This window comes from Telopea speciosissima, chromosome 6 (genome assembly GCF_018873765.1).
Source record: "Telopea speciosissima isolate NSW1024214 ecotype Mountain lineage chromosome 6, Tspe_v1, whole genome shotgun sequence".
Lineage (NCBI taxonomy): Eukaryota > Viridiplantae > Streptophyta > Magnoliopsida > Proteales > Proteaceae > Telopea > Telopea speciosissima.
The window spans coordinates 43,744,178-43,757,648 of NC_057921.1; the positions used below are offsets into that span (position 1 = coordinate 43,744,178).

At 37.5% G+C, this 13,471-nt stretch overlaps 1 protein-coding gene across 1 annotated transcript; it reads right to left on the reverse strand.

The window, feature by feature from the left end:
* Window positions 1-3,091: 3,091 nt before the first annotated feature.
* On the reverse strand, window positions 3,092-9,920 carry LOC122665194 (transcription factor SRM1-like). Its single transcript, XM_043861280.1, has 2 exons — window positions 8,847-9,920; window positions 3,092-3,985 (listed from the first exon to the last, which is right to left on the reverse strand). Exons 1-2 carry the CDS (start codon window positions 9,230-9,232, stop codon window positions 3,487-3,489), a joined length of 885 nt encoding a protein of 294 aa, XP_043717215.1. The 5' UTR covers window positions 9,233-9,920; the 3' UTR covers window positions 3,092-3,486.
* Window positions 9,921-13,471: the final 3,551 nt, after the last annotated feature.

The following is a 13,471-nucleotide window of genomic DNA, read 5'->3' on the forward strand; positions in this document are numbered from 1 at the left end:
CAATATAGTGATTTTTCAAATATTTTGACTTACATCCCTGATTTGTGTAACCAAGACCTGCCTCCACTCGACAAATACGATTTACTGTCAATCCATGTCTCTTAGTGGATCGAAGTCTCATAATGCTCATTTCACCATTCCTTAGATTGGATACGAATCGGATGTGATCGACTGATCACCTCATAAATCTCATTTCATCGAACCTTAGAACTAGTTTAATCATCAAAAACCCTAATGATCGCGGTCAATGATTAATTTTTTATTATCACTATATTATCGGTTGAATTTTTTTTTTCCTTCGGATTATTCATATTTTTTCCCCGGGTATCCTGGCCGATCCCGTATCAGTGGGTCGATATGGACAAGGATAGAAATGTACAAAAAATAAATCTAATTTTTGAACAAAAAAGTGTAAACCTAATCGACAGATCGATTCACATCGGTATCGCTGAGACCAATACCAACAAGGGTATATATATATATATATATATTAAAAAAAGTATTTTTTTTTAAAGAAAATAGGGTAACCTAACCGATGCAATCTAATACATATCGATCTCCATCTCCACCGATACCGATCTAGGATGGTATTTATTGGACTGGATCGGTTAGGTTATCCTATGTTCTGCAAAAAAAAAAAAATTTTTTAATATATTTTTACCTTTGTCTATATTGACCCACCGATACAAGATCGACCAGAAATCGATTTTGGTCTCAGCCGATATCGATCTAAATCGATCTATCAATTAGAAATAACTCTTTTTTTTGTTAAAAAATTAGATTTTTTTTCACATTTTGACCTTTGTTTGTACCAACCCACCGATACGGGTTCGGGTAGGAATCGATATTGGTATTTGCTAAGGAATTGGAGAGAGAGAGAGAGATCATTTAGAACAAAAATTCATTTGGGATTTGGCTTTTTTTTTTTTTGGGTTGGATTGTGATTTGGCTGAATGATGTTGTATATAGGATACGGATTTCGGATAGTAAATACGAATGTTCGATTGACCCGTTTGGTGAAGTCTAAAATGACTTTGTTTCTCAAGTCTCATTTCATCACCTAGCTGTTCACAATCACAACTTCCAAAGTTTGAAGAGGATAACGTGGACCATCTTGGGATTTTTTTTTTTTTTTTTTTGTGTGGTACAAATCAGATTTTGGGGATCGTGTTTGAAAGAGACGGAGAACTGCAATTATTAATGCGGTTCACTGGCTAGGTGGGTAAACAATAGATAAGGTGGTTTAATAAATTGAACATTTCAGATTAGATTATAACAATTTAACGGCTCGGATTGATGGAGCGTTGCTATTATTAATTTATAATAGTAGTGCTCGAGCGCTGCTACCGCTCGCCCAAAGTGAAATATAATTTAGAGGTGATGTTTTTTGTTCGGGAGCTTATCGGGTGGGATTTCGATCATGGGCCGGTAATTTCACCCACCCCCATGTGTCTTGGCGCACCTAAGCACCTTGCACCCCAATACAAAAAACAAACTGCGTGAAAATAAATTTTTTAGATTTTTTTATTTGTTTTTAAGCTAAAGATTTTTTTTTTTTTTTGGTCTTTTGGGTACGAAAAACCTGGGACAATAGACAAGGATGATGGAAACAAATGATAATATAATTGGGCAAACATATGGCCATCTCGTACATATATAAGTAGTGACAAAACTCAAAGGAGAGCAAAATAACTCTAACATTAACCCCTAATTTTTGTCATTTTAGGGTTGTGATGGCTCTGGTTGACACTGGCTGCCCTGTATTTTGCTATTTGTATCCCTATATACAAAAATAGGGAGAAAATGAAACATCATCAATACCAATCATTCTTAAAAAAAAGTCTTAACCTTTTCATAATAAATCAACAAAACATAGACTCATAAAGAGTATGAGTGGTGTAGATGGATTAAAAAAAATAAAGTGTGGGTGGTGTATATATATTTATAACTTATTTGGAAGAGAGAATACTACTTGGTCGCATGACCCTTATGCGCAGGGACCAATGGAAGTGCACGCCCAAGCATCTAATATAGGAGGTGGGGTGGTCATTTCGCCAGCCATGTGTCTGGGCGTAGGGGGCACTACCAAGCAACCTTCTTTTTCCCAATTTATTTATATACATTTTACATAAGGTCAGTCGGGCTGGGCTGGGCTCAGCCCAAGACCTCAGCCCAGGCCAACCTGCAGGCTGAAAAGCTCAATTCAAACCCTGTTCCGGCCGAGGGTGGGTTACAGCGGATTCGGGTTGATCGGGCCAAATTGACACCCCTAGATTGGTGTTCCAGCCATGCCGTGCCATGCCATGCCGTTTGTGTTCCATCCAGACCATTTATCTCTTACGAAGAAAGCCAAAAAAAAAAAATCCAGAGCATTCATCTTAGAAAACTGGAAGTTAAATTTTCTTCATTTTTGGGCAAATATCTTTGCTTTGTGGAAAAGCACCACTAAAACCATGGGACCTTAACCTCCAACTATAAAACCTTAATCTTTCATTCTGGAAATCCTCAACCGTACACCATGAACTCTATGCTTTTGGGAAACATTGAAAACCATTACGAACATCACCCCCAGAAGATGAAAACTACTCCCCCCCCCCCCCAACGGGCCATGAATGACACTAATGTTTATACCCTCGTGTAGAGAGTGGTGTAGAGTGTTTTCCTTGATGCGATTATTTACTTGGTTGGATCAGAATCGTATCCAGGGAGCCCGGCACCCAGGGTGCTGCCAGGGGGCATCCAGCGGCTGAGCTATGCCACACACATCTCAACACATGCCTAGAGATATATGCGATACAGTCCAACGGTTGGCAGGACCTTGGGTGTGCTGGGCTCCCTGGAGACGAGCTAAATTCAATTCAAGAAGGTATAATTTCCCAGGTAAAATTCAGTATGGTAAAGAGCATGAAACAGAATTGGGCTTGAATGAATATTACAAGTAAAAAACTGCCTAATGAGATTTGAGAATGTGAAAACTGGAAGCATGTTGATTCATCACATACATAAACCTAATTTAACGAATCATGCAAATTTTCTCAAGAATTAACTTAATGAAGATAATACCTAATAGTCCACAAGAGAAAAATCAGAATTTGCAAAGCAAGGCACATATGTGCTCTTACACCACTGGAATGAGTCAAATATGAATCGAGTATTTTACACCTTGCTCTGTCTTAGCACCTAACACTAATATAATGGTAATGAACAAAAGAAACAGTAAGAAACTGCTCTCTACCCACTAAGGCTGCTGCTTACTTCCACATTTTTGCCTATAAATGTACATATAATTCCTTTTCCCTATGGCTCATTTCAACACAATAAGAATTGGCAAAACTCATTCCTAAGCCTAGACTACGAACACACTCACAATGGCATTAGATAACCTTTGGCTTGAAACTTTTGGTTACCCTGTTCTTCCCTACGCGGAGGACCCATCACGAGCTGTCTATTCTCTTTCTGTTATACACTGGGGGACTGAAAATGCAATCACCTATGCGCAGATGTATGTGGCATTGGGTATGTCATGGGAGCCAGGTTCATTGGAGCACCAGGAACAATAGGTCCAGGAACTGGAGGTCGCACACCATATGCCATGTGTGGAGGGCCAGGAAGATTTACAGGAGTGCCAACTGCTGAAACGAGGGGTCCTCCAACAGGTTGGCCGATGGTAGTTCCATATACACCAACTCCAGGGGCACCAGCTGGGGCCTGAGGTGGGATTTTGGAGGATTTACCAGAAGCTCCTGCACTAGATCCATTTGTTTGACCAGTGATTGGACCTTGAGGTGTTGATATGTCTACATTCCCCACACTAGTAATATCATGGATACTTGATCTTCTCCTGTCTTTGTTCATTGAGTTCAGGCGAATAAAATATTTTTGTGCATGACTGGCCACCTGTGTAGGTGTTCTTGACACCACAAAGTTTCGAGATATACTCCGCCAATCACCTTTTCCATATTTATCCAATCCAAGAAGAAATAACCTGATACATCAAAACACCAAGGATTTGAGATACTCATTAGAAAAACAAATGACTGCGATAATTGTTAAGCATGTATTTTGATCCAAACAAGAACAGCAGCAAGTCATCTACTGTTCTGAGACCTAAGACCACATCTACAAACAACACACACACACACAGTGAGAGAAAAATTGACAGTACAAATGAATGGCATGTCCCCAGACTTGAAGAGCCAGAAGCTAGCCAATCTGAAGAAAAATGCATAATATTTTAAACTGGCAGAGGAACATTCATGACAAACACCTAAAGCTACTACTCCAGAAAAGTAATTTAGATCAGATGTCAAGGTGCAGTTGCTAATGTTTGATTCCCAAGGTGGTAAGAGTATTTCTATGACATACCAGCACTTGCAAATTTCAACTTCCAACCAGAGGACAAAAGGTGTCATATTTTACTTGTCAAATATAATGCAGTGTAAGAACAATATTTCATAGCCAACCCCAAAGAGTAAGTAGATCAGCTGAAATTTAGAAGTTGACATGACAAGAAGCATGCCTATTTTTCGTTTCTATCACAACCATAAGGTCACTTTAAAGTCTAAAAGAAGCAGTACCAAACACATATTATATGGGCAACTGGGTTCAGAAAAATTCCTGCTGCACCTTGACATGCATTAGATAAGATAAAGTCTTCTCTGAGACAGCTACAGAGAATGAAAATGCTGAAAAACAACCTGATACTAGAAGAATACAGTTGAAGCAAAGCTGAAGTTCAGTAGTGCCATAAATTAGCATAAACACACTAAAATAATAACAGAAGGAAGCCCAAAAAATGTGAAAAGGAAAAAAAAAGCTCACAAGAAAAAACACACAGAAATGAGTTTGCACTTTGCAGTTTCTGATAATCCCTGAAACAAGATTCCAAACAGAAGATTATATGATCCCCTTGTGTCTGTACTTTCTGATAATCAGAATAATTCCAAATATGTTAACATACAAGAGGACTGACAGACTGAAAAGTCTACACCAGATCAAAAAAGTTACAGACGCACACACACACACACACACACAAAATAGAGATGGACACACACCACCGAAATCCCTAACCCACACATGTACGTCAAGCAGAAAAAGGGAAAGGGATCATAGTACAACAAATTTCTGCATTCTCAAAACATGCTGTCTACTGGATTCCATTATATTGTCCTATGAACTTCTGGTACTGGGGCATGCTTCTATTTAGCATTTTTTTCTGTGATTATATACGATCAGCTTGCTCTTGATACCTAATTTGAAAGTGATCAATTCCAACAAAGCAATAGAACTGGGACATTAGTGAATTCAAAGACATGGAATTTGTACGTTCACGCCATACTATTAAACCTACTACAATATTGATTTATATGATCTACAAACTAAAAGAAGATAGAGCAAACTATATTTTCTACATATAGTTCTCAGGAAATAGAGGGTCATTGCTTAGAGCACTAGTAAAGTTTCACGCTGCCAGGGAAAATGCCCGGGTTCGAGTCTTGAGGGCAGCCACCTTGCTCAAAAATGGCAAAGATTAGGACCGGCTCCAAAACTCACCCCTCCTAGGACCCGGCATAGGCGGGACCAGCACTGGGCAATGACCCTTTATAGTTCTCAGGAAATAAAAACACAAGAAAGAGAAAAGGGATAAAGTTATATACAGTGTTCACGAAGCAATTTTATGAAAACTTGGACCACATAATTGCTCCTAATCTTAAATACAGGCCCCGATCAGTTAAGACTTGAGTCATGAGAATGCATGTAGTTTATTTATTAGCCCCATTAGAATGGAATGGCCTAGAAAAATTATTCAAAGGACAGAAGCAATCATAGACTGTAAAGCCACATGCAGAAATTCTGATTGGAAATGGAAAACAATTGCAAAAGTTCATAGTTCTAAAAACCAGACCAGACTGGACAATGGAACCAGGTTCACATACTGGACACATCCATGACCACACAGTTTTTGGAGCTAAGCTTCTACAAGGAATTCTCTTTTTGAATTAGTTTCCCATTTTGTGAAACCTTACTGCCTATCAGCCAACATCCTCCCTTAAACTCCCTAATTTGCAGCTTACACAGGGAGAGGGGTAGGAAAATTTGGTGATTAAAAATTTTTTTTGGGGTACTTTGTGGATTGTGAAGGAACACAATCAGAATTTCTTTGGGAGCTGTGCACTTTTGGATTGTGAAGGAACACAGTTTTCTTTGGGAGGTGTGCATGCATTTGTGTTTGTGTGTGGGTAATCACACTAGCAAGTTTCTGTATTTATTTTCTCCTCGACAGGTAAGGGTAGTCACAATCCAGATGTTTTAGGGTTGTGAAAGTGAAAAAAGATGTCCCTTGGTTTGTAGTTGTTCCCCCCACCCCCTTCTTTCTTTCTTTTTTAAATTGAATATCAACAATCAATTTAACCATAACATGATGCATGTCCTATATGTGTTTCTGGTGGTAAAATACTTCAATATGGAGGTGAAAAGTGGCAACAAAAGTAGGTAAATGCAGTTGGAACTGATGGGAAAATATAGATGTTTGCTGCTCTGGGCATCAATATCAAAGTGCATCTTTCTAATTTATTACAAAGGGACAAAAAAAATCCCAGATAGGAAGTTAACGGAAAAGCACTAATCTTCTTCTAGCAAGTCCCAAAAGAAAAGGGGAAAAGGGGGGGGGGGGGGAGCAGAAAAGAAATCTGTTTTAAAAACTGCAGTCTAAATAGAATACATGAAATTCACGATACATTTGAATATTGACTCTCTGAAAAATGGTGAATTTTCCACTTCTTATTTTCTATTTCTAATGTTTTAAATCACAACCTACTCCAAAACTAGGTTTTCTGCTATATAGACTCCTAAAAATAGATTCAGCACCTGTGTCTGACACATGTTCAACAGATTCTAACACAAACATGGTATTGACATACCTCCTGCTATGGCTACTGATATAATGGTAAGATTAATATAACTACTACCGGTACTGTACACACACATATAAATAATATGATCTCTTTCTATAGTACTTGAGGAATTACCAATAAGGTTTAAAAAAAAAGAAGCTTTAAACCACACTTAGACTGAACATGGTCTGTAAAGGCAATACAAGTAACCTATTTACAAACACATTAATAACTGATTTGTTTCATAATATTACAGAATTTCAATAAGATACAAACAAAATTTAAGACCACCCTAACTGAAACATATATGAAAATTCAATACAAATAACATATAATAAACACAAAAATATTAAATAATTTGGTCACTCCATTACAGTTATAGAACTATTATATCAACAGATGATATGAAATTAATTTTTAAATATCTAAAAGTAAAACTTTTGTATGCCTCTCCCGAGTCCCTAAATCTTATTCTTGGGTTTTTTGTTGTGTCAAATACCTTGTGTCCGGCTAAAATTCTGACACCCGCATCCTTATCCAAACATAGACTGCATTGAACCAGGTCAAATTGGAATGGAACCCTATGTTTCGCAGTCCTGCCTGCATTTCAAACTATGCAAAGTCTTGACCAAGTCAACCAGGGGCCAACTCTAAGCAATTCAGAATCATGTAAATTCAATACTTCATCTGACTAACCATATTCTGGGGAAGAAGTTACTTGTTAATTAGAACAAGTATTTTGACACACTGACAAAGTATGACATCAACAAGAGGTCCATGCATAAATCCTAACAAGAAGTGAGGTAAAATCAAAGAGCAAAACTTATTAGTTTATGTCCCAAGTACTAAAGACTATTAATTCCAATAGCACTGCCTGCCAGGTGCTCCCCAATGCCCATGCCCTACATAAATCCTCGTATCGGTCTTGTCATACATGGCTGGGTGCACTAATCTCATAACTTTAACATGAAATGAAAAGAACTAACACTACTATTTTCAATTTATGTGTAAAAGCATAAAAGCATGAAGGATTGAATAAGGACTTGGCTAAGTCAAGTGGAAAGGTTGCTAAACGTAAACAGGGTGTGCACCTCTTAAAAACTAGAGATTCAGCTCCTCAGCGATTAACCAATGCACTCTTAATCATGTACAAGGATTTATAGATTGGTAGAGGACCCTGAATCATTCTAAGCGATACTGATCTGGATTAGCAGCTCCAATTCACTAGGCAAAAATTGATCCACTTAATTAATGTTAGATCAACAAGAGTTTTCTTTCTATTTTCACCCTTAAGAGAGTGAATATCTAGGCCGTAAAATGTTTGAAAAGACTTCTAAAAGTAAGTGATTTAGGAATCTCAATTATTCCCCTACTTCATAAATCTGTGTTTAACCTTTTGATGATAACAGGAGAAATTTATCTTCATTAAGACTAAGAATAGACAATTTTGTATAGGCAACCAGAAGAAGAAGAAACCAAAATGGTTTAGCATCACTTAACTTCTCCGGGAAAAGGGGCAAAACAAAACAACAGGCTGCAATCAAGCCTTATGTAAAAAACCTGATGGCTTCTCCATCTCAATCCAAGTTCACTGTCAGATGATATTAATTTGCAGCCCTGATGACTTAAGATATCGTTTAGGGCTCCTCTGTCGGTTAATCATACGAGAGAATAAGAACCACATAAGAAACATGAGTTCAATAAGGACACACACACACACAAGAAAGAGAAAAAAAAAAGAAAAAGAAAGCATAATATTCTAAGTAGTTTCAGTGCAAGAACCTAATAGACAGTTGAGACGACTTCTTCTACAAAGCATAATATTTAATTAAACTGTAAAGACCCACTAAGCAATAAAATAATGCAACAGTAACCAATCTTTACAAAAAGCAATGTATCAGGATGACAGTTTCCAACAACACACCAGAAAAATAAAACAACAAATGTATTTACCTGTGTTCTTCCTCTGTCCAAGCTATTCCCTTGCGTCGTTCTTGATCAGACCTTGATGACTTCCCTCCATGATTAGATTCATTCTGATATTGGCCATGATGGTTTCCCTTTTTACCAGCCCCAGCCTCGACTGACTGGTCTGTTGAACCCTCTGAAGAAGAAGCATAAGTAGGCAGAGGAATACGGCCAGATTCAATCCCGCTAATATCTTCAAGTAAAAGCTCAAAATGATGTTTAACCTCTGCTAGAGATTTCCCTGGTACGTCCGCTGCAATCTTCTCCCACCGATCCTCGGAGTCCTCAGGATGAATTGCCAGAGCATTCTCGAACGCTTTCTCCTGCTCCCTACTCCACAAGGAGCTACTGCCCGTCTCATCTGTGGTCATCTAGCCTGGTTCAAATCTGCCCAGAAGGGTTTCATCTACAGGGAGATAGATAGCTTGAAAGGGGACGCAGAATAGGAAATCTACCAAATTATGGGAAATCTACACCAGACTCAATCCCCAAAATCATAAGTGAATGCACAGCAATTGAATGAAATCTTTCCTTTTAATTTCTACTATCCTCGTTTTGTCCTTTCAGGAAAGTGTTCGACATAGATGCCAAAGAAGTCCTGATTTTCTACAACAGATCTTGGAATTTGGATCTGAATTATTACTATCTACTGGTTAAGTGGCAGACAGGAATTGTATACTGCAAGACCTATAATAACAGTTCCCATGGATGCAAGTGCAGGGAGCAGATATGTCAGAGCAGAGGTAACCGAAGAGAATCAAACAAAACCACCTCCCTAAATAATCAAAATTGGGGAGGAAGAGGAGGAGGAGGAAAGGAATCCAATGGTGATTTGCTCCACAAAAGGAATTGGATTTCTGGGAAAAATCTGGGCCTATCAGAAAAAGGCAAAACATTTAGTTAGATCAGGGGAAATAACTTATTAGCCAAAATAAAAGATGTAATAAATGATGGTGTGGGGCAACAAAAAAAATGGAAAATATTAATGGTGGACAATTCAATCAGAAGAAAACCAGTAATTCTGGACAGTGAGATGTGAAACAACCCACAATGAAACCAGACCCAACCAAGAAACACAAAAAAAATACATATCATGTAATGAGACCAAATGGATTCAAACTAGCCTTTCAAATTGCAAATCCTGTTAACCAAAAGTCCCCTTCATGAGCACTGTTTCAACAGCACAGGCCAACAGAAATTCATCCTTCTATAATCCTGACTGACTATTTTAGCCCCCTTTTACTGTAGATACATAGCTCCCATACCTCGTTTCCTTCAGCAGATTAAAACCAAATAATGAGAATCCCACCACTAATAGATACCCTTTTCCTCATGAGCAGACAAACAAACAGTATAACAGTCAAAATAATTTCCTTCAGAAACACACATGTATTAACACCACCAACCACCAAAAACCCCCCACCTCAAGAACCATCTTTTTTCTCTGACAAAGACCTTTACAGTAAAAACCCATGTCATGATTCCTAGATTCTAACCATGATTGTGAACAACCCTCATCATGTTTCCCACCCTTTTCACTATTTACCACTAAACATTGATAGGCAACAATAATCATAATGTTGATATATTAGAAAGATTCTTCAAAAAAAAAAAGCAGCAGCAGAAGATTTGTAACTGCTAACAAGATCTCAAAGGAAAAACACCCAACCTAACATTTACAGCCAATACTTTTCATTTTAGAACGATTATTTTTCCCCCTACCCTTTTTGACTGAACAGAAAACAAGATCTTGCACCTCTTCTAATACCTTCATTTCTGGAAATATTAAAAAGACAGAAAAGTATCCGAAATTAATAACACATTCTATAATTAGCTTAGCCATAAAATTTCAAATAATGACTGTCTAATAAAACAAAAACTTAACAAGACAATGACTCACAACCTGGATAACCCAAAAAAAACCTGTCAAATCTACCATTGCATAAAAGGGTAAGAAAAGATTACTTAAGTTAGGCAGGAAATACCCAAAATGCAGAAGATACCCATCAGCTCAAAAGATTTGTTAGAAGCAAATTGAAAGGTAAAGAGCCAAAAAAAAAAAGTTTGAATTACCAAATGAGTCCAAAAGTCTGAATTCAATCAGTAGGGCCGCTAAACCCAGAATAGAAACCCACGGGTCTGGGTCTTAAAAAATCAGTGTACTGGAGTTGAAGACAACAGTAACCCTAGAGCAGAATCAGAACCCCCAATAGGAAAATCTAGTGAATACCCACGAACTAGATAGGCCGGAAACCCATGAAAAACAAGATTTTGATGAACAAAAGACCTTGTAAAGTGAATGAAATTACAAGGGTAGGGAAAGAAATTTTACTTGATGTTGATGGGTTATCTTGAAAGATTGACACGAGAGTTTGCGTCGGGGTCCCATGGAACAACTACTTGCAGGGCCAGCTGGGATTGAAAAGGCTCCAAGTTGGTTAAAGTAGAGAAACTGGAATCTACAAAGACCATCAATACTGACCAAAGAAAGATAAGAGACAGAGAAGATTTCTTTGTCAATTGGGTGCGGGTGAGAAAAAACCAAAAGGAGTCGTCAGGAGATGAGATAAAAGATCTGCAGTTGCAGAGGGAAGAAATAATTTTTTTTAAAACGAAAAACAGGGCAGTGTGAATTTGTTCACCTCTCGATGCCTCCCTCCGTAGCAAATCGTCATCAAAAAAATTTGTTTTTCAAGTTTCAAATTTGTTGAGCTTCCAGCTCGGCTCCTTTCTTCTTGTTTTCAGTTCTCAACTCGTTATAAAGAAAAAGACATCTATTGATAGAGAAGACAGAATTACAGAGACCAATTTTGGATTTGGGTCGCGTAAAATGTACACCAATCCTTTTTTTTTAGAGATACATTCGCAACCAGTAAAATACAGCCTTTGAAATGCATGCACCCCTTGGTCCTTACCCTCTAAAATAAAAGCATGGAATTATTTTATTATTTTTTTACCATCTCTCTCTCTCTCTCTCCGAGATTCCTATTGCCAAATACAACTAAACAGTAAATCAATTAGGAATGTCAATAGATCAATATTCAACACACATAAGTGCCCACAACAAAATTTTCATGCTAATCTCTAATGGAGAAATATACAATGTGGCAATCGTAGAACAAATTGTCCAAGTCTCTCCATAGTAGTTCCCTAACTAGTAAACGGTAACTTTTGGATTGTTGTATATAAAATGATAATTATAACAAGCATATAGTCATGAACTAAAATTAATTAATTTAATCATATTAAATTAATTAATATATTTTCATAGTCATGTGCTTGTTGTGATTATTTTCTTGATGTCAATTGCCGACTTTTATTGTTACTAGTTCACAACTATGGACAGATTTAGGCTCTCTGTTCTAGGGTTGATACATTGTATATTTCTCTAATGGAGATTAATATGAAAAGATAAATGTGAACACTTAATTGTGTTGAACATTGATCCATTGGAATTCCTGATTTGGTTTACCGTCATTGTATTGTCAAGAGGAATTTTCGGTAGTTACTTTTTCTCATACCTGAGAGACATTTACTGTTATGTTTACATTTCATGCAATCATGGTGATTCAATGGTTAATGTCTACCGACAGTTTTGACAACACCCTGGACGTTTCTTGTATGTTTTATATGCGTGAATTAGGGGTGTCCCTCAATAAAGTTTCACACCCCGATAGGGTGAACATTCAAAAGTATGTGCGTTATTGGATAATGATCGATTGGAACTCGAGGCCTCAGTATATTAGATATTATTATTCGAAAAAAAATTCAAATAAATTTGATTGATCATTGGTCCTAATACGCACGGTTGTTATGCAGCGTATTTGCAATTTTGGTGGGACGTTTGTTTCCATACTTGTGAGGGTGCATTGTGGATGTTGGTAATTTGGGGAGAAAACATAATGAAAGTTTCTACGATAGGGGGTTTTCAGGTTACGCCTTTTATAGAGTTGTTCATTTGTGCAATTAAGGAAAACTTAAAGTATAGAGATTTCTTTTTGTGTAAATATGGATAACTTAAAGGGCTGCCCTTTAGGATCACACAACTTGATATGATTTTGACCATTGATTTGTAATCTCTTGATTAAGGCTTTTCTATTTAAATGGAGGCTTGGTTCAAACCCTGGTTATTGAGAATCCAATTATTCTCAACAGTCGAGAGAGTTTTTGAAAGAGAAAAGAAGAGTTTTATTTCTTCTTCATTAAACTAGAGTTTCTATCATTGGAGTTGGAGCAAAGCTTTGGTGATCATATTTTTGAGCTGCATTCTTTTGGAGGAACATGTCATTAGTGCGTTCTAGGTAACTTATTCATCTTAGTAAATGATTTGTTATCACATGTGTTCGTTGAGATCATGTCTCTATAATGTTTGTAATGTATTTAGCACCGTACCGCTTCCGCTGTTGCCAACAAGTAGAGTAGGAGTCTTCCAAAAGAGTGGAGAGTTCCAAGGAAGTGAAATATTCCCAGAGATGGGTTATCCAAGAGAGTGAAATCTTCCAAGGGTGGAAGAGGAGTCCTATAAAAGGAGAGAGATGTCTACCATGATGGATAGTGAGAACCTAAAATGTGAGGAAGGGGGACGAGAGAAGGATACACAAAGGGGTTGG

Excerpts from the sequence above, each read along its gene's own strand:
- LOC122665194 (XM_043861280.1), bottom strand. The coding sequence starts at position 9,232 with ATGACCACAGATGAGACGGGCAGTAGCTCCTTGTGGAGTAGGGAGCAG. Across the intron at positions 3,986-8,846 it reads TGGACAGAGGAAGAACACAG|GTTATTTCTTCTTGGATTGG; the intron begins GTAAATACATTT and ends TTGATGTATCAG.